Genomic DNA, 22,536 nt, shown 5'->3' with positions numbered 1-22,536 from the left:
TCCCAGGAATTGTGTACAGATCTGTGGAACATGGGACCATGCATTATCATGTTGAAACATGAGGTGATGACGGTGGATGAATGGCACGACAATGAGCCTCAGGATCAGGTCACGGTATCTCTGTGCATTAAAATTGCCATCGATAAAATGCAAATGTATTCGTTGTCCGTAACTTAAGCCTGCCCATACCATCACCCCACCACTACCATGGGGCACTCTGTTCACCACGTTGATATCTGCACACCGCTCGCCCACACGCCATCTGCCCGGTACAGTTGAAACCGGGATTCATCCGTGAAGAGCACTCTTCTCCAGGGTGCCAGTGGCCATCGAAAGTGAGCATTTGCCCACTGAAGTCTGGTACGACGCTGAACTTCAGTCAGGTCAAGACCCTGGTGAGGACGATGAGCATGCATATGAGCTGCCCTGAGACGGTTTCTGACAGTTTGTGCAGAAATTCTTCAGTTGTGCAAACCCCCAGTTTCATCAGCTGTCCGGGTGGCTGGTCTCAGACGATCCCGCAGATGAAGAAGCCGGATGTGGAGGTCCTAGGCTGGTATGGTTACACGTGGTCTGCAGTTGTGAGGCCGGTTGGGCGTCCTGCCAAATTCTCTAAAACAATGTTGGAGGCGGCTTATGGTAGAGAAGTGAACATTCAATTCTCTGGCAACAGCTCTAGTGAACATTCCCGCAGTCAGCATGCCAATTGCACAATCCCTCAACTTGAGTCATCTGTGACATTGTGTTGTGTGACAACATTTCAGTGGCTTTTTATTTTCCCCAGCGCAAGGTGCACCTGTGTAATGATCATGCTGCTTAATCAGGGATGCTCACTTCTTGATATGCTCACTAACAAGGATGTAAACAAATTTGTGCACAGCATTTGAGAGAAACTTTTTGTGCATATGGAACATTTCTGTAATCTTTTATTTCAGCTCATGAAACATGGGACCAACACTTTATATGTTGTATTTATTGTTTTACTATATCTATGTTGAATAGTCCTGTCACGTCATAATCTATCTCCACTTTAAAAAGCTTTACCGACAATAGTATAGCCAAAGTTTCATACCATTTAAGGATGACATTTTTCATTTAAATGACTTAACACATTCTCAACTCATTCTCTAGGTAAGTGGGGATTGGAGTGTATTGATCGGGCAGTATCTGTTTGAGTTCTATGAGAGAACATGACAACTTTCCGGGTTGTATTCATTAGTGCACTATGTCGCAAAGCCTTTTGCAACTGAAAACAGAACAAGCATTTCTTATTGGACAAGCTCTGATAAGCCCTTCCTGTGGAGTATTTACTAAGGCAGGCAATATAACACATTTTTAGACGGTTTGCAATGGTGAACACAATTATGCGTTTTACATTGGTCCAATCCAAGTAATCCCCTCGCTGTTTCAGTCAGTTTTCTACAGTTTGGTGCCTAAATGAACACTACGCAAGTCCCATAGCCGCTTTTGTGAGGTAAGGAAGACTTGAGAGAGGCCTTTTCTCCATTCAGTTGTGGTCTCATTTCTTACCACCAGATGTCTCTGTTTCCATATCATAGACTAGAGAGCCCTGCTCATCTTGTTGATGAATGAAGGGAATGGGGTTATAACCAGGGATTTGGTAGTGAGTCCAGAACCTACTAAAAAGTCCCGTTCTTAGAAAATATGACACTTTGAGCTGTGTGAATAGCATTTATGTACAAATCAACATTAGACCTAGTGAGACGTTAGGAATGTTGTCCTTTTTAAACCAGTTGTTTTGTAGTTCATATTTGCAAGATACAAATATTTATGGTAAACAGAGTTTGGTGTTTGGTAACAGAAGGAGATTATGTAAGGATTAGGCCTGGAGTGTCTTTGTGTCTGTGGCTCATTTTTTTTTTTTCACGGAAAATGAAATGGAAGACGCAGCATCACACTGGTGTTTGTGTGGGTGGTGGGAAAACATGCTATTTTACATTTGCTTGTGTGTGTGTGTGTGTGTGTGTGTGTGTGTGTGTGTGTGTGTGTGTGTGTGTGTTTGAGCGAGCGAGCGAGAGAGAGAGTGTGGTAGGGTTGGCATGGTAATCAGATGTGCCCAGGCAGACCCTAGACAGGACCCCTCCATGACACTAATCCATATGAGGGTTCACCAGCATCAGTTCCATATCATCGTTATCACCACTGTCAACTTCTCCATCGCAATCATCGCCATTATCGTTAACGTCATCATTAGGCCCAGGATGATACCATCATCACAATACTCATTAGTATCGTGTCAAGGAAAGAAAACACGAAGCGTATTTAACTTCTTTAGGAGAACAGCTCTAATGTTGGAAACAAACATGTTGTCATCCAGAGTCACATGTATTTATTTTACAAGCTGTAGCACATATTTTAAATCCCGCAGGTTCAAAGAATTTGGTCTGCTTCGTATTTTACATTTTACATTTACATTTTTTGCCATGGAAAAAATATTGTGATATTGGTATTGTCACAGCCCTAGTAATCATCATATTAGTTTAGTTGTTCGCTCTTCTATTCAGACTGAAAGGTCAGACTGTTTTGTGTTTGTGTGCGACTTTCGAGTGAGACTCGACAATGCGTGTGAACGTGAGATGGTATTATGTATGTGCAAGGGTGTGTTCGTGTGTCTAACTACATGCCCCCCCCCCCAACACACACACACCTCTCAGACCCCTCTCTCCCACACACTCTTAATGAACACAGTGAGTTTTCTGTGGATGGATGTTGTAGTGTGGAGGCAGGACTGGTGCTGGGATGGCATGAGGAGATGTGAGTGATGGTGAGAGACAGTGTGTTTTTTCATTTTCTTTATTTAACCAGGAATGGCTCATTGGGATTTAAAATCTCTTTTTCAAGAGCGTCCTGGGCAAGATAGGCAGCACCAAGTCATTACAAAAATTACAGACAAACAACATGAAAAGCTTCAAGTAATCTAGTAAAAACCATAGAATTCACAAGAGTATAACAAAATCAAAAACAGCAAATTAAAAACATTGATAGGTCAGGGAATCAGTCTTTTGCGTGTGTCTGTGAGAAGACAGCATGGGCGATTCCTCTGGGAAGTGACCGGGTGGATGGGATGGGGGGGTGGGATTAGATGAGACTGCCCCCATCCCGTCCTCTCCCCGCCATACACAGCCGTAGGTTGGATTAGGAGGATCGCCTGTGTGACACAGGAGAGATGATGGCAGAGCGTGATGAGGGGGCGAGAGGAGGGTTTTAGGTTGGTAAGTGGGGGGGAGAGAGTAGTGCAGGGTGTGGGGTTTAATTTCCAGAGAGAAAGAGGACTGCAGGGAGGCTGGAGGGGGCGATGAATTAATGAAGAACCACCACATGGTGCCCAGAGAGATACATAGAAAGGGGTGGATAAAGGCAAAGAGGCCTAAAGAGAGAGGACAGTATTAGGATGGTATAACATTACTTTTCCAATACTGTGGGTGGGGTTCCCCAAGAGGTTTTATTTGTAAAGCAATCCCACCAGTGGCCATGTTTGGTTGTCCATAACACTGCTCCCCTGGATTGCCTTCTCAGTGTTCGCTTGCTTTGTCAACCCATCTTGTTGACAATACCAGTCAAAAGTTTGGACACACTTACTCATTCAAGGGTTTTTCTTTATTGTTACTATTTTCAACATTGTAGAATAATAGTGAATACATAAAAACTATGAAATAACACATATGGAATCATGTAGTAACCAATTGTGGAGGCCAGGTCATCTGATGCAGCACTCCATCAATCTCCTTCTTGGTCAAATAGCCCTTACACAGCCTGAAGGTGTGTTGGGTCATTGTCCTGTTGAAAAACAAATGATAGTCCCACTACGAGCAAACCAGATGGGATGGCTTATCGCTGCAGAATGCTGTGGTAGCCATGCTGGTTAAATATTGCTTGAATTCTAAATAAATCACAGACAGTGTCACGAGCAAAGCACCCCCACACCACCTCCTCCATGCTTCACTGTGTGAACCACACGTGGAGATAATCTGTTCACCTACTTTGCGTCTCACAAAGACACGGCGGTTGGAACCAAAAATCACAAATTTGGTCTCATCAGATCAAGGACAGATTTCCACCGATCTAATGTCCATTGCTCGTGTTTCTTTGCCCAAGCAAGTCTCTTCTTATTGGTGTCCTTTAGTAGTGGTTTCTTTGCAGGAATTAGACCGTGAAGGCCTGATTCACACATTCTCCTCTGAACAGTTGATGTTGAGATGTGTTTGTTACTTGAACTCTGTGAAGCATTTATTTGGGCTGCAATTTCTTAGGTGCATTTAACTCTAATGAACTTATCCTCTGCAGCAGAGGTAACTCTGGGTCTTCCTTTCCTGTGGCGGTCCTCATGAGAGCCAGTTTCATAATAGCGCTTGATGGTTTTTGCGACTGCACCTGAAGAAAGTTCTTGAGATTTTCCACATTGACTGACCTTCATGTTTTAAAGTAATGATGGACTGTCATTTCCCTTTGCTTATTTTAGCTGTTCTTGCCATAATATGGACTTTTACCAAAGAAGGCTAACTTCTGTATACCACTCCTACCTTGTCACAACACAACTGATTGGCTCAAACGCATTAAGAAGGACAGAAATTCCACAAATTAACTTTTAACAAGGCACACCTGTTAATTGAAATGCATTCTAGGTGACGACCTCATGAAGCTGGTTGAGAGAATGCCAAGAGTGTGCAAAGCTCTCATCAAGGCAAAGGGTGGCTACTTTGAAGAATCTCAAATATAAAAAATATTTTGATTTGTTTAACACTTTTTTTTGGTTACTACATCAAATCAAATTTATTTATATAGCCCTTCTTACATCAGCTGCTATCTCAAAGTGCTGTACAGAAACCCAGCCTAAAACCCCATATAGCAAGCAATGCAGGTGTAGAAGCACTGTGTATAGGAAAAACTCCCTAGAAAGGCCAAAATCTAGGAAGGAACCGAGAGAGGAACCAGGCTATGAGGGGTGGCCAGTCCTCTTCTGGCTGTGCCGGGTGGAGATTGTAAGAGGGGGGGCGCCAACCCAGACAGGAAGATCACGTCAGTGACTCAACCCACTCAAGTGATGCACCCCTCCTAGGGACGGCATGGAAGAGCACCAGTAAGCCAGTGACTCAGCCCCTGTAATCGTGTTAGAGGCAGAGAATCCCAGTGGAAAGAGGGGAACTGGCCAGGCAGAGACAGCAAGGGCAGTTTGTTGCTTCAGAGCCTTCACACTCCTGGGCCAGACTACACTCAATCATATGACCCACTGAAGAGATGAGTCTTCAGTAAAGACTTAAAGGTTGAGACCGAGTCTGCGTCTCTCACATGGGTAGGCAGACCATTCCATAAAAATGGAGCTCTAGGAGAAAGCCCTGCCTCCAGCTGTTTGCTTAGAAATTCTAGGTACATAGATTCCATGTGTGTTTATTTCATAGTTTTGATGTGTTCATTATTATTCTACAATGTAGAAAATAGTCAAATTAAAATAAAAAAAACTTGACTGGTACTGTACATCATTGGTCAGTACATTAGTAGGGCTGCCAAACAAAAACCATTGATTTCAAAGTTTAACAAACCATACAACTCTATGCACAAAGATTATGTTGAACAATTTACACACATTTCACAAAAACACATTTACTGTAAGAACTTTCCAGATGCAATGTTTGATTACAGAATTACGGTAATGTCTCCCTACGTTTATGCGACCACGTTTCCAGAAAACTGTTATCCATCTGCTCTGAATTAAGATTTTAAAAAATGCCTGTAGGAAGAATGGGGTGTAAGCTATGACACTTCGAATTTGATCGTTTTTTGTTTTGGTTATTGAACTACAGTAGGTGAAGTGGATTTACATCCGGTAACAGAATTACATCATGGGTCTCTGATCTGTACTTTATAGAAATGCATAATTATGAATATCATTCTCTTCATGGTGATGTATCCTGAATAGGTACACAAAGGTAGAAATCGGCAATATCCTTATTTTGCATATTTGACTGTTATTATACTCACTGGCTTTTGGTTGGTCCGGACCAGATCAAATCTGAAACAATCATAGACGTACGTCTGTGTTTCACAAGTTTGGACATCACAGTGGAGTTCAGTACAGTAGAATCAAGTAGATGTGTACTTTACAGTACAATACAGTACATTATACTACGGGATGGGTACGGTTAGTCGAATATCAAACAGGCGTTTGTGTTCCAATACTTACGAGTTTAAATTAAAACATCCATGTGACATTGTTACACACAAAGATATACCATGACATTTCAAATGATTTGATTTAATAAAAAAACTTTTCAGTGTAGTTTTTATGACGTGCACAGTGCGCCCCATTAAAAAAAATTATATACATATTTTTTTATTTAAAAAAATCAGTAGCCGACGAGTAGATGTGTGTAGCTTGTTGCTTATGTTGGCCAATCAAAGGGACAAATGGGCTCAATGTGTAGGAAGTGGAGTGAGAGTTCACTAATGCAATGCAAGATGGAATAAAATGACTATTTTATATGAAGGGGGTTTGAGAGAAAGCGCAGCATGTGGCCTCAATTAGCTTCTCTAGGCTACTCCAGTCAAGACGGGCACTGGGATGATAAACAACATTGTGGCTGCTAAAAGTTAGCTCGTCTCGGCTGTAGCCAAGTTACCTTGGCGTCTCTCCCCGTCTGCTCACTCCCATCTCTCACACACTGCAGCTGCAGCAATAGAGCTCCAGCCTCTAGCCCTCGCGCAGCAGTGCTTAGGGTAGGTAATAGGTTAAAAACATACGTTTCAAACTACATGCGTTTCGGATATCCAACAAAAATTCATGATACTATTCGAATAGTGAAATTATTTCAAACTCCCTTCCCTACATTATGTTGTATACTCAATGCCTTACTGTACAGTGATCTCTACTGTACAGTACTGTACTTTTATTTACTGTGCTCTACTGCAGGGGTCCCTCCCCCGCAGTACTGTACTGTTCTCGACTGTGCTCTGCTTAAGTGATAATGCCCGAGAAGCTGGTGTTTGGAGGATATATTGGCAATGGTGTTGTCTCGGGTCGGCAAACCTTGCCAATATCTCCTCCAAACAATGGATTGGAGGCTATTATCACTTTTATACAACGGGTTACCAACATGTTCAAATAATGATTTGACATTTTAATTAACGTTTATTTGATAGTATGAATACATATATTTCATCCTTCCACAAGGTATAGTCCCGACACATCTAGGGTTGCTTCCTAAGCCTACTGGTCGTTTGTCCGTTTGCCACAGACGCGACCCTGTCGTTTTCTTTTTGTTCTGTATCTATGGACAGTCGTTTGTTCTAAATGTTCCATTGCCACACTGGCTGGCAATGTTCTTATCCCTTGGTTGCTATCTAGTCAACTACGGCTAACTTACAGTCACGTCAAACAGTGCAGACAGAATGACAACAGTAGCTGCATGTTTAAGCTGTTCTAGTGACATTTATTTGGATACATCCATTATAATGAGCTAGTTAGGCACGATTTCTTCTGGCATAGAAAATGTGCTCACTCGTCAGGACACTTTTGTTAAGAGGAGCTTGCTAACAACACAACGAACACAATCACATCAAACGGAAGCTAGAAAGACCGCAAACTAGCTGCGCTGATTCATGATTTCGACTGGCTGAGAAAAGCTGCCTGCCTGCCTGTCTCGTCCCGACTCCCGAAACGTTCATTACTATGGGACACCTGGAGATCCATCTAGAATTTTGAAACCATGTTGCAAACGTCGGACAGACCGACAGCAACGTTTATACAAATCTCCACTGTTGAAAACCAAATGTTAGTCTAAAAGAAATGAGATCATGTCTAGATGCTTTTTATAGTGGAGACCAATTTTATAAAGTGCCTGGCTGGCCTGATGAGACAATGGATTGCGCAGTCAGATGAAACCGAGTAAATAGGCTTTTTAATGTCATCGATTTAGCTGGTATTAACTTGTGGAATATACACCGGCTGGAATGCGGTTTTTACCCATCGGCATTCAGGATTAGAACCACCCGTTGTATAATACTGTACATTACTGTGCTGTCCAAACTTGTGAAACCATAGACGTCTATGATTGGTTCAGATTTGGTCCCCCAGGGTGGACTGACCAAATGTCAACTACTTTTCAACGTCCATGGCCGTCCGTGTCAGTCGCTACTCAGTGGGTGAGGATGCTTGTTACAAGAAATGGAAAGAGGATGGGTGGTAGGTGTCATGGTATCAGTAAGAGCCGGGAGAGGTGACATGCTTTGACCACCAGATGACAAAAAGCGAAAAGAAACCGGTAATGAGCTGAACATAGCAGTATGCCAGTGGAAGGGAGGACTGTAGCAGGTGACCCAACTGTGGTTTGTGACTACTCTGTCCCATTGTAGCCAATTCAATTGCAGTAATTCCGTTACTGGTTTGTTTTTTATTAAGAATTATTACTTTTGAATCACTTCATAAACAAACTTGTTATCAGTAAAAACACAACTCATTGGTAGGTTTACCTTTTTACTTCTGTGAACTTTCATTATGCTTCCTCCTCATGAGGGAGAGAAATAGGAAAAACGTCTTTTAAACAGAATTACAAGGCACATGGCAATGTTAACTAAACTTACCAAAAGCAAATAATTTCTACAAAACTAAATCTAAGTGTTGATATTAGTTGGCAGGGGTTCTAAACATTATTATGTATTTATAATACCCTTTATGACTTTTTCTGGTAGATGTTGTCCAAGACCCCTTTTCCATCTGTTTGACCATAAATCAAAGCCGTTGCTTATTCCTAATTTTGGGGAATGAAAATGGTTGAAAAATGTATATACTATATGCCTTCGTTTCTCAAAAATATAGTCTCTTAGCTTTCATTTGATACCCAATTTGACATTGGAGTAGGGTTCTATTGCATCGACAGGCATGACTCAGACCCGTACTCTACACAGACCTGTGCGCCATAACCAATCAGAGCTCAAGTAAGCCTATATGCAAATAGCCATTGCCATATATACAGTGCATTTGGAAAGTATTCAGACCCCTTCCCTTTTTCCACATTTTGTTGCGTGCAGCCTTATTCTAAAATTGATGTTTTTTATATTTGACAAAGCGAAAACAGGTTTTTAGACATTTTTGCAAATGTATTAAAAACCAATACCTTATTTGCATAAGTATTCAGACCCTTTGCTGTGAGACTCGAAATTTAGTGCATCCTGTTTCCTTTGATCATCCTTGAGATGTTTCTACAACTTGATTGGAGTTCACCTGTGGTAAATTCAATTGATTGGACATGATTTGGAAGGGCACACACCTGTCTATATAAAGTCCCACAGTTGACAATGCATGTCAGAGTAAAAACCAAGCCATGGGGATCGACGGAATTGTTCATGGAGCTCCGAGACAGGATTGGGTCGAGGCAAAGATCTGGGGAATTATACCAAAATATTTCTGCAGTATTGAAGGTCCCCAAGAACACAGTGCCCTCCTCATTCTTAAAGGGAAGAAGTTTGGAACCACCAAGACTATTCCTAGAGCTGGCCACCCGGCCAAACTGAGGAATCAGGGGAGAAGGGCCTGGTCAGGGAGGTGACAACCTGTTGGTCACTTTGACAGAGCTCCAGAGTTCCTCTGTGGAGATGGGAGAACCTTCCAGAAGGACAACCATTTCTGCAGCACTCCACCAATCAGGCCTTTAATTGTAGAGTGGCCCGACGGAAGCCACTCCTCAGTAAAATACACATGACAGCCCACTTGGAGTTTGCCAAACTCCACCTAAAGTACTCCGACCATGAGAAAAATATTTTCTGGTCAGGATTGAACTCTTTGGCCTGAATGCCAAGCGTCACATCTGGAGGAAACCTGACACCATGTCTACGGTGAAGCATGGTGGTGGCAGCATCATGCTGTGGGGATGTTTTTCAGTGGCAGGGACTGGGAGACTAGTCAGGATTGAGGGAAAGATGAATGGAGCAAAGTACAGAGAGATCTTTGATGAAAACCTGCTCCAGAGCGCTCAGGACCTCACACTGGGGCGAAGGTTCAACTTTCAACAGGACAACGACCATAAGCACACAGCCAAAACAACGCAGGAGTGACTTCGGGACAAGTTTCTGAATGTCCTTGAGTGGCCCAGCCAGAGCCCGGACTTGAATCCAATCTGAAAATAGCTGTGCAGCAACAATCCCCATCCAACCTGACAGCGCTTGAGAGGATCTGCAGAGAAGAATGGGAGAAACTCCCCAAATACAGGTGTGCCAGGCTTGTAGCGTCATACCCAAGAAGACCTGAAGCTTTAATCACTGCCAAATGTGCTTCAATAAAGTACTGAGTCAAGGGTCTGAATACTTATGTAAATGTGATAATTAAAAAATTGTATTTAATACATTTTCAAAAATGCTAAAAACCTGTTTTTTCTTTGTCATTATGGGGTATTGTGTGTAGATTGATGAGGGGGGGCGGGAAACAATGTAATCAATTTTAGAATAAGGCTGTAACATAACAAAATATGGGAAAAGTGAAAAGTCTGAATACATTCCGAATGCACTATAAACAGTGGGGCAAAAAAGTATTTAGTCAGCCACCGATTGTGCAAGTTTTCCCACTTAAAAAGATGAGAGGCCTGTAATTCTCATCATAGGTACACTTCAACTATGACAGACAAAATGAGAAAAAAAATCCAGAAAATCACATTGTAGGATTTTTAATGAATTTATTTGCAAATTATGGTGGAAAATAAGTATTTGGTCACCTACAAGCAAGATTTCTGGCTCTCACAGACCTGTAACTTCTTCTTTAAGAGGCTCCTCTGTCCTCCACTCGTTACCTGTATTAATGGCACCTGTTTGAACTTGTTATCAGTACAAAAGACACCTGTCCACAACCTGTCACACTACAAACTCCACTATGGCCAAGACCAAAGAGCTGTCAAAGGACACCAGAAACAAAATTGTAGACCTGCACCAGGCTGGGAAGACTGAATCTGCAGTCTGAAGTTTGCTAGAGAGCATTTGGATGATCCAGAAGAAGATTGGGAGAATGTCATATGGTCAGATGAAACCAAAATATAACTTTTTGGTAAAAACTCAACTCGTCGTGTTTGGAGGACAAAGAATGCTGAGTTGCATCCAAAGAACACCATACCTACTGTGAAGCATGGGGGTGGAAACATCATGCTTTGGGGCTGTTTTTCTGCAAAGGGACCAGGACGACTGATCCGTGTAAAGGAAAAAATGAATGGGGCTATGTATCGTGAGATTTTGAGTGAAAACCTCCTTCCATCAGCAAGGACATTTAACATGAAACGTGGCTGGGTCATTCAGCATGACAATGATCCCAAACACACCACACGGGCAACGAAGGAGTGGCTTCCTAAGAAGCATTTCAAGGTCCTGGAGTGGCCTAGTCAGTCTCCAGATCTCAACCCCATAGAAAATCTTTGGAGAAAGTTGAAAGTCCGTGTTGCCCAGCAACAGCCCCAAAACATCACTGCTCTAGAGGAGATCTGCATGGAGGAATGGGCCAAAATACCAGCAACCTTGTGAAGACTTACAGAAAACGTTTGACCTCTGTCATTGCCAACAAAGGGTATATAACAAAGTATTGAGAAACTTTTGTTATTGACCAAATACTTATTTTCCACCATAATTTGCAAATAAATTCATAAAAAATCCTACAATGTGATTTTCTGGATTTTTTTTCCTCATTTTGTCTGTCATAGTTGAAGTGTACATATGATGAAAATTACAGGCCTCTCTCATCTTTTTAAGTGGAGAACTTGCACAATTGGTGGCTGACTAAATACTTTTTTGCCCCACTGTATCTGTGCCATTCACTTTGAACTGGACTGTGTTTAGGCTACAGTATGAGGGGTTGAGAGTAGATGTGCTTGTTTTTTTTGTTTTTTTACCTTATATTTAACTAGGCAAGTCAGTTAAGAACAAATTCTTATTTTCAATGAAGGCCTAGGAACAGTGCCTTGTTCAGGGACAGAATTACAGATTTGTACCTTGTCAGCTCATGGATTCAATCTTGCAATCTTTCGGTTACAAGTCCAACGCTCTAACCACTAGGCTAACTGAGATCAAAGTGAGAGATGCATGTAGGCACGTGCACATTTATTCATATTCTTTGCTAGTTCGTGAGTTATTAGCTCACTTATAGCCAATTTCTAGTCAATAACGAGGGAGTGGTTGCTTCTAACAAGAGCACAAAATTTGTGCATTTCTAGTCGTTGTTGAAAAGCAAGTCGGAAATAGATTTTTTTGGTTTCTTAAAGGGGCAATGTTGTATTTTGAGACATCTTGAAAAAGCTAAGTAGCCAATAGGCAGAGCGTTGCGTCATTTGTCTGATTCTCTGTAATAATGGTATGGGAATAATAATGCATTTTACTTTGTAAAGTGGTGTCTTGCACCAAACACATTTCCAGTCACCTTGTCTGAAACACAAGTGGATAAACAGGTTATTTAAAAATATATATATATATTTTACCTTTATTTAACCAGGCTAGTTATAGGCTAGTTGAGAACAAGTTCTCATTTACAACTGCGACCTGGCAATTGTCAAGCCCTAAGTAGATTGTAGGCCTACATTGAACAACACATTGGCTGCTACTGTAGGCTGAATGATAGAACAGCTATTTCCAGGTTAAAATGTTATAGGATGCATTTTCTCCATTGTTTTTGATGGTTGACCTCTCTGGTCGGCCTACATTATGATAAAATAGCCTACTTGGCCACTGTTAAAATGTATAACTTAAAGTGGGTACAGCCTCTGTGTTCACAGTAAATGCCCACCGGAAGTGGCACAACATTTTCATGAAGTTCAAGTTTGCTTTCAGCAGACCTGAAATTTGCCCCCGTGCTGAAGAAAATGAGAGGGAACATTTGGTTATAGTTCATGTGGTTATGGGAGTAAAATGTAGTTGGTAACATAACAGCAATGTTGCAAAGTGACCCATCTGGGGTTTGGGGTTCAATTTGCCTTGCTTTTACCCTTGGTCAATAGCCACACACACAGTATTTTTCCCATGCTTCACCCTAGTCCTTTAGGGGGTCAACAAACTCTGTGACACCCTGCACACCTGTAGGGATAGCTGTTAGTGTGTCCGTAGGGCTGGTCATGTGAGTGTGTGGGGTCTCTATTCCCTATGGATGGTTTATGTACTGTAGATTTAGTGTTTTACTGGTTCTCTCTGTATCGTGTCCCCAGGGTGGGTTGTGGCTTGTTGTTTTCTCCCAAGTGTCTGTGATCCCCTCTGATCCTGGCCTCTTCTGTCTGAGCTTCATGTGACCACTCTGTGATCCTTCTGTGTCCTCATTGACCCTTCAACCCCCCCTCCCCTCTCATGCTGATCCCCCTCCTCTTCTCTCAATTCAATTCAAGGGGCTTTATTGGCATGGGAAACGTGTTAACATTGGCAAAGCAAGTGAGGAAGATAATATACAAAAGTGAAATAAACAATAAAAATGAACAGTAAACATTACACATACAGAAGTTTCAAAACAATAAATACATTACAAATGTCATATATATATATATATATATATAATGTGTGTTGTAACAATGTACAAATGGTTCAAGTAAACAAGGGAAAATAAATAAACATAAATATGGGTTGTATTTACAATGGTGTTTGTTCTTTACTGGTTGCTCTTTTCTTGTGACAACAGGTCACAAATCTTGCTGCTGTGATGGCACACTGGAATTTCACCCAGTAGATATGGGAGTTTATCAAAATTGGATTTGTTTTCGAATTCTTTGTGGATCTGTGTAATCTGAGGGAAATATGTTTCTCTAATATGGTTATACATTGGGCAGGAGGTTAGGTGCAGCTCAGTTTCCTCTCCTCTCTCTCTCTCTCGCTCGCTCGTACACACACAAACACCTCTCATTTTCCATCAGCAACCTGTCAGCCCTCCTCTGCCCGCCCCCCTGCACCAAATTCCTCACCCTCTCTCGCTTGAATCTCTCGCTCTTTGTCTCCCTTTCCTTTCTCAAACCATGTCTGTTTCTCTCCCTTACCCCTTCTCTCTGTTTGTCCATGTTTCTCCCTTACCCCCTTTCTCCCTTACCCCCTTTCTCCCTTTCTCCCTTACCCCCTTTCTCCCTTACCCCCTTTCTCTCTCTCTCCCTTACCCCCTTTCTCTCTCTCTCCCTCTCTCCCTTACCCCCTTTCTCCCTTACCCCCTCTCTCTCTCTCTCTCTCTCTCTCTCTCTCTCTCTCTCTCTCTCTCTCTCTCTCTCTCTCTCTCTCTCTCTCTCTCTCTCTCTCTCTCTTCCCCCCCCCCCCCTTACCCCTTCTCTCTGTTTGTCCATCTTTCTCCCTTACCCCCTTACCCCTTCTCTCTGTTTTTCCATGTTTCTTCCTTACCCCCTTTCTCACTCTATCTCTCTTCCCCCCCCCCCCCCCTTACCCCTTCTCTCTGTTTGTCCATCTTTCTCCCTTACCCCCTTACCCCTTCTCTCTGTTTTTCCATGTTTCTTCCTTACCCCCTTTCTCTCTCTCTCTCTCTCTCTCTGTCTATCTGTTTCTCCCCCTCTCAACTAGTTTCTTCTTTGTGGATGCCTAACGAAATATCCTCTGAAAATGACAATTGTTGCTTTGAGAGTATTTATATAAATGAATAATCAGCCTTGTTGTGTTTGTCTGCATGGATTTTCAGCACTGAACACTGTGAAGACCGAACCACCGGTAAAGAATCAAGACATGGGTGTAGGAAGTATGAACTGCAACAGTAGTCTGTGGTTTATTAGACATTATAAAGGCTTATAATGTGTTTTAAACCATTATACCTGCAGGCTCTTTAAGGGCAATCTGCAGTTCCATTAACAGTAAAGCGTTCACCCTGTTTTGTTAAATAGCTGAGCGATGGGGTTCGGAGAAATGTAGTCACTCTCAAATGTATAGAATTACAAGGACTGACCATCCATGAGCTCCACATTTATAATTATAACCATATTTTTGAGGCTAAACAGTGTTGAAGACCTACATTGCCTACAAACAAAGAAGTCAATCAAGCTTATATTTTGGGATCTGATGGGGTACGACAATTGAACTAAGCCCATGAGTTATCAGTTATATTCTTCAGGAGTCAATGGGTGTATATCAATCATTTACAAGTCAAAAAATGGATGAGGAAATCAGACTGCCCATTTATGTAAAGCCGTAATAACAAATGGTCAAACTACCTACACCGTTGGATGTTAAAATGTTTCCCAGGTTTAAACTAATGATGGTGAGTAGTAGAGTAGATGAATAGCTGTTGATGTTAGACCTGCCTCGTAGAGACAGACACAGGAGATGTAGATGAATAGCTGTTGATGTTAGACCTGCCTCGTAGAGACAGACACAGGAGATGTAGATGAATAGCTGTTGTTGTTAGACCTGCCTCGTAGAGACAGACACAGGAGATGTAGATGAATAGCTGTTGTTGTTAGACCTGCCTCGTAGAGACAGACACAGGAGATGTAGATGAATAGCTGTTGATGTTAGATCTGCCTCGTAGAGACAGACACAGGAGATGTAGATGAATAGCTGTTGATGTTAGACCTGCCTCGTAGAGACAGACACAGGAGATGTAGATGAATAGCTGTTGTTGTTAGACCTGCCTCGTAGAGACAGACACAGGAGATGTAGATGAATAGCTGTTGATGTTAGATCTGCCTCGTAGAGACAGACACAGGAGATGTAGATGAATAGCTGTTGTTGTTAGACCTGCCTCGTAGAGACAGACACAGGAGATGTAGATGAATAGCTGTTGATGTTAGATCTGCCTCGTAGAGACAGACATGGGAGATGTAGATGAATAGCTGTTGATGTTAGAGCTGCCTCGTAGAGACAGACATAGGAGATGTAGATTTTTTAAAATTGTATTTATTTATTTCACCTTTATTTAACCAGGTAGGCTAGTTGAGAACAAGTTCTCATTTACTGCGACCTGGCCAAGATAAAACATAGCAGTGTGAACAGACAACAACACAGTTACACATGGACTAAACAATAAACAAGTCAATAACACAGTAGAAAAAGAAAAAAGAGTCTATATACATTGTGTGCAAAAGGCATGAGGAGGTAGGCGAATAATTACAATTTAGCAAATTAACACTGGAGTGATAAATGATCAGATGGTCATGTGCAGGTAGAGATATTGGTGTGCAAAAGAGCAGAAAAGCAAATAAATAAAAACAGTATGGGGATGAGGTAGGTAAATTGGGTGGGCTATTTACCGATGGACTATGTACAGCTGCAGCGATCGGTTAGCTGCTCAGATAGCAGATGTTTAAAGTTGGCGAGGGAGATAAAAGTCTCCAACTTCAGCGATTTTTGCAATTCGTTCCAGTCACAGGCAGCAGAGAACTGGCAGGAAAGGCGGCCAAATGAGGTGTTGACTTTAGGGATGGTCAGTGAGATACACTTGCTGGAGCGTGTGCTACGGGTGGGTGTTGCCATCGTGACCAGTGAACTGAGATAAGGCGGAGCTTTACCTAGCATGGACTTGTAGATGACCTGTAGCCAGTGGGTCTGGCGACGAATATGTAGCGAGGACCAGCCGACTAGAGCATACAGGTCATCAGTGGTGGGTGGCATAAGGTGCTTTAGTAACAAAACGGATGGCACTGTGATAAACTGCATCCAGTTTGCTGAGTAGAGTATTGGAAGCTATTTTGTAGATGACATCGCCGAAGTCGAGGATCGGTAGGATAGTCAGTTTTACTAGGGTAAGTTTGGCGGCATTAGTGAAGGAGGCTTTGTTGCGTAATAGAAAGCCGACTCTAGATTTGATTTTAGATTGGAGATGTTTGATATGAGTCTGGAAGAAGAGTTTACAGTCTAGCCAGACACCTAGGTACTTATAGATGTCCACATATTCTAGGTCGGCACCATCCAGGGTGGTGATGCTAGTCGGGCGTGCGGGTGCAGGCAGCGAACGGTTGAAAAGCATGCATTTGGTTTTACTTGCGTTTAAGAGCAGTTGGAGGCCAAGGAAGGAGTGTTGTATGGCATTGAAGCTTGTTTGGTGGTTAGATAGCACAGTGTCCAAGGAAGGGCCAGAAGTATACAGAATGGTGTCGTCTGCGTAAAGTTGGAGGTGAATAGCTGTTGTTGTTAGAGCTGCATCGTAGAGACACACACAGGAGATGTAGATGAATAGCTGTTGATGTTAGACCTGCATCGTAGAGACACACACAGGAGATGTAGATGAATAGCTGTTGATGTTAGATCTGCCTCGTAGAGACACACAGGAGATGTAGATGAATAGCTGTTGTTGTTAGACCTGCCTCGTAGAGACAGACACAGGAGATGTAGATGAATAGCTGTTGATGTTAGATCTGCCTCGTAGAGACACACAGGAGATGTAGATGAATAGCTGTTGTTGTTAGACCTGCCTCGTAGAGACAGACACAGGAGATGTAGATGAATAGCTGTTGATGTTAGACCTGCCTCGTAGAGACAGACACAGGAGATGTAGATGAATAGCTGTTGTTGTTAGACCTGCCTCGTAGAGACAGACACAGGAGATGTAGATGAATAGCTGTTGATGTTAGATCTGCCTCGTAGAGACAGACACAGGAGATGTAGATGAATAGCTGTTGATGTTAGACCTGCCTCGTAGAGACAGACACAGGAGATGTAGATGAATAGCTGTTGATGTTAGATCTGCCTCGTAGAGACAGACACAGGAGATGTAGATGAATAGCTGTTGTTGTTAGACCTGCCTCGTAGAGACAGACACAGGAGATGTAGATGAATAGCTGTTGATGTTAGATCTGCCTCGTAGAGACAGACATAGGAGATGTAGATGAATAGCTGTTGATGTTAGATCTGCCTCGTAGAGACAGACACAGGAGATGTAGATGAATAGCTGTTGATGTTAGACCTGCCTCGTAGAGACAGACACAGGAGATGTAGATGAATAGCTGTTGTTGTTAGATCTGCCTCGTAGAGACAGACACAGGAGATGTAGATGAATAGCTGTTGATGTTAGACCTGCCTCGTAGAGACAGACACAGGAGATGTAGATGAACAGCTGTTGATGTTAGATCTGCCTCGTAGAGACAGACACAGGAGATGTAGATGAATAGCTGTTGATGTTAGACCTGCCTCGTAGAGACAGACACAGGAGATGTAGATGAATAGCTGTTGATGTTAGATCTGCCTCGTAGAGACAGACATAGGAGATGTAGATGAATAGCTGTTGATGTTAGATCTGCCTCGTAGAGACACACAGGAGATGTACAGTGCCTTGCGAAAGTATTCGGCCCCCTTGAACTTTGCGACCTTTTGCCACATTTCAGGCTTCAAACATAAAGATATTAAACTGTATTTTTTTGTGAAGAACCAACAACAAGTGGGACACAATCATGAAGTGGAACGACATTTATTGGATATTTCAAACTTTTTTAACAAATCAAAAACTGAAAAATTTTGCGTGCAAAATTATTCAGCCCCCTTAAGTTAATACTTTGTAGCGCCACCTTTTGCTGCGATTACAGCTGTAAGTCGCTTGGGGTATGTCTCTATCAGTTTTGCACATCGAGAGACTGAAATTTTTTCCCATTCCTCCTTGCAAAACAGCTCGAGCTCAGTGAGGTTGGATGGAGAGCATTTGTGAACAGCAGTTTTCAGTTCTTTCCACAGATTCTCGATTGGATTCAGGTCAGAACTTTGACTTGGCCATTCTAACACCTGGATATGTTTATTTTTGAACCATTCCATTGTAGATTTTGCTTTATGTTTTGGATCATTGTCTTGTTGGAAGACAAATCTCCGTCCCAGTCTCAGGTCTTTTGCAGACTCCATCAGGTTTTCTTCCAGAATGGTCCTGTATTTGGCTCCATCCATCTTCCCATCAATTTTAACCATCTTCCCTGTCCCTGCTGAAGAAAAGCAGGCCCAAACCATGATGCTGCCACCACCATGTTTGACAGTGGGGATGGTGTGTTCAGCTGTGTTGCTTATACGCCAAACATAACGTTTTGCATTGTTGTCAAAAAGTTCAATTTTGGTTTCATCTGACCAGAGCACCTTCTTCCTCATGTTTGGTGTGTCTCCCAGGTGGCTTGTGGCAAACTACTACACTTTTTATGGATATCTTTAAGAAATGGCTTTCTTCTTGCCACTCTTCCATAAAGGCCAGATTTGTGCAATATACGACTGATTGTTGTCCTATGGACAGAGTCTCCCACCTCAGCTGTAGATCTCTGCAGTTCATCCAGAGTGATCATGGGCCTCTTGGCTGCATCTCTGATCAGTCTTCTCCTTGTATGAGCTGAAAGTTTAGAGGGACGGCCAGGTCTTGGTAGATTTGCAGTGGTCTGATACTCCTTCCATTTCAATATTATCGCTTGCACAGTGCTCCTTGGGATGTTTAAAGCTTGGGAAATCTTTTTGTATCCAAATCCGGCTTTAAACTTCTTCACAACAATATCTCGGACCTGCCTGGTGTGTTCCTTGTTCTTTATGATGCTCTCTGCGCTTTTAACGGACCTCTGAGACTATCACAGTGCAGGTGCATTTATACGGAGACTTGATTACACACAGGTGGATTGTATTTATCATCATTAGTCATTTAGGTCAACATTGGATCATTCAGAGATCCTCACTGAACTTCTGGAGAGAGTTTGCTGCACTGAAAGTAAAGGGGCTGAATAATTTTGCACGCCCAATTTTTCAGTTTTTGATTTGTTAAAAAAGTTTGAAATATCCAATAAATGTCGTTCCACTTCATGATTGTGTCCCACTTGTTGTTGATTCTTCACAAAAAAATACAGTTTAATATCTTTATGTTTAAAGCCTGAAATGTGGCAAAAGGTTGCAAAGTTCAAGGGGGCCGAATACTTTCGCAAGGCACTGTAGATGAATAGCTGTTGATCTTAGATCTGCCTCGTAGAGACACACAGGAGATGTAGATGAATAGCTGTTGATGTTAGACCTGCCTCGTAGAGACACACAGGAGATGTAGATGAATAGCTGTTGATGTTAGACCTGCCTCGTAGAGACAGACACAGGAGATGTAGATGAATAGCTGTTGATGTTAGATCTGCCTCGTAGAGACACAAAGGAGATGTAGATGAATAGCTGTTGATCTTAGATCTGCCTCGTAGAGACACACAGGAGATGTAGATGAATAGCTGTTGAACTTAGATCTGCCTCGTAGAGACAGACACAGGAGATGTAGATGCTGAATGTGATGAATATGTCATCATCGCAACCTCTGTTTATCCCACTCATTCTCCTGACACACATTTAGCTGGGCTGTCACACAGCATTGTCAGAACGTTTACGCGTGCGTCGTCGCAGCGTTCCCGCGCGCCGGGAGGTTTTCAGCAGCTTCTCTGAGCTCTTTGATTTCCTTCTCCATGTCATGTGAAGGGCTTTCTCTCTCTCTCTCTCCGTCTATTTTTGTTTTTCTCCTGGCCAAGTTGTGGCTGTGTGTGTCGTCTCTTTGACAGTAGTCTCTGAGCTGTCACTCAGCGCTCAGTCTTCCTGTCTCTGTGAAGTCACTCTCCATTAATAATGGCGGTGTTGCTGAATATTTTACGCTGTCGCTCGGCAGTACATTATCCCGTCTTTGACGCCACACAGCGACAGAAAGACAATTGTCTGCCTGGCAAAACTTTTATTTCAACCGAGAGCCCTTGTGACTGAGACTTGTGTTGTGTGAGGAAGTTTTGCGTTTTTCTGTCCCCCCCCCCCCCTTTAGAAAAATGGCAGAGGATATTATTTTTCCTGTTAAACATCTATTATTGACACTATCTAGGAATAGTGTGTGCTGTTTCATTTAGAAAAGACATTAGCACTACTATAACTATATGACTATGTCCAGTCAGTCTATTATGCAGGTTAACTACTTTGTGCACTGTCACCGTGTTCAAGAACATTGGAGTTGTCTTACGTTCACATGGAAGGAATACACCATTGTCTTCCTCTTATCGTTTGAATAGCTCTGTCACAGGATGGTGGATTGTAGATGTTTGTGTGTGTTTTTTTCCCCCTACAATGGCTAATCCATTGTAGTTGACACAGGACTGTGTTGTAGATAGAATTACAGATGAACTGATTTGCGACAAGCCTCTCGCTTGTCTAACCTTAACTCTAACGGGTGTCCCCTCTCTCTCTTTCTCTCCACCCATAGGTGAGCAGGGAGCGGTGACCATGTTCCCTCTTTTCCTGTTAGACAATCACATGACAGCACGCGAGCTGGGGTTCTGGAACGGCGTGATCGCCATGGGCTTCTCCATCTGTGGCTCCTCCCTCGGCGGCCTGCTGCTCTCCCAGTTCAGGTAGTGTTCAGGGGCAACACGCCCCTGGTAGCATTTCCAGTTCAGGTAGCGTTCAGAGGCAACACTCTGATTTCAGCTTTACCTAACTCACATGCTTCCATGACTTGTTTTGTAACTGATTTGAAATACTCACCAGCTGCTTTCAAATCATCTGTCTGTTATCTACAGTGCCTATTTCAGCTTCACATGTCTCAGAAGCATCCCTTTCTGTGGCACAGATATCACATCACCTCCACTTCACACACTGGGGTGTATATGTGTGTATGCGTGCGTGCATTTGCGTATGTGTGTTTTAATGGAAGTGAACACAGCCCTCAGAGCTGTGTAGCCCCTCTCTCTCGCTCTCTTTCTCTCTCTGTCTCTGTGTGTGGCCCCCCCAGTGTGAGATGTGTGGTATGATAGTAGCATGGGGAGATGCTGTGTAGCCTCCAATATTTCTTAGAGAGGTAAGGAGACCCCAACAGAAACACTTGGCCCTGTAACTTCTACATCTGATAATGCAAAACCATCCACCAATAATCAACAACTTCTGTTTAGGTCAATAGAAATTGTATTTTTTTTATTTTTTATTTAAAGAGATCATAGATCAAAAACTCATAGATTTTTTTTTTTATATACTCTGCAAAATGTCACTCAGTGTAAGTTGAACTCTCTTTGACCTCATCTTTTTTTCTCCCAATAGCCTGAAGTTCAGTCACAAGTTTGGACACACCTACTCATTCAAGGATTTATTATTTATTTATTTATTTTATTTTATCTACATTGTAGAATAATAGTGAAGACATCAAAACTATGAAATAAATCAAGATATATTTGAGATTCTTCAAAGTAGCAACCATTTGCCTTGAGTTAACTGCACCTCAGAAATTGCAGCCCAAATAAATGCTTCACAGAGTTCAAGCAACAGACACATCTCAACATGAACTATTCAGAGAAGACTGCACATACCGCAGGACCTAAGGTTCTGATTCCACACAAGCAGATCTGACTAGACTACAAAGCTTTCCAGGATTCTGATCAAATTCCTGCAAAGAAACTACTAAAGGACACCAATAATAAGAAGAGACTTGCTTAGGCCAAGAAACACAAGCAAATGGACATTAGACCGGTGGAAATCTGTCCTTTGTTCTGATGAGTCCAAATTTAAGATTTTTGGTTACAGATGTGTGGTTCCCACTGTGAAGTGATTTATTTAGTGATTTATTTAAATCAGTGATTTATTTAGTATTCAAGGCACACTTAACCAGCATGGCTACCACATTATTCTGCAGCGATACACCAC

At 42.3% G+C, this 22,536-nt stretch overlaps 1 protein-coding gene across 3 annotated transcripts in view; it reads left to right on the top strand.

Annotated features, from left to right (window-relative positions):
* Positions 1–22,536, top strand: part of LOC139389745 (major facilitator superfamily domain-containing protein 3-like) — a 43,282-nt gene that overhangs the window by 2,192 nt on the left and 18,554 nt on the right. For all 3 annotated transcript variants that reach the window (XM_071136672.1, XM_071136673.1, XM_071136674.1), the window contains exon 3: positions 21,107–21,254. In XM_071136672.1, the coding sequence (XP_070992773.1) occupies positions 21,107–21,254 (148 nt within the window). The remainder of the gene's footprint in view (positions 1–21,106; positions 21,255–22,536) is intronic.

The sequence above is a fragment of the Oncorhynchus clarkii genome, chromosome 30, assembly GCF_045791955.1.
Source record: "Oncorhynchus clarkii lewisi isolate Uvic-CL-2024 chromosome 30, UVic_Ocla_1.0, whole genome shotgun sequence".
Classification (NCBI taxonomy): Eukaryota; Metazoa; Chordata; class Actinopteri; order Salmoniformes; family Salmonidae; genus Oncorhynchus; species Oncorhynchus clarkii.
This window is presented reverse-complemented; position numbering and strand designations above follow the sequence as displayed.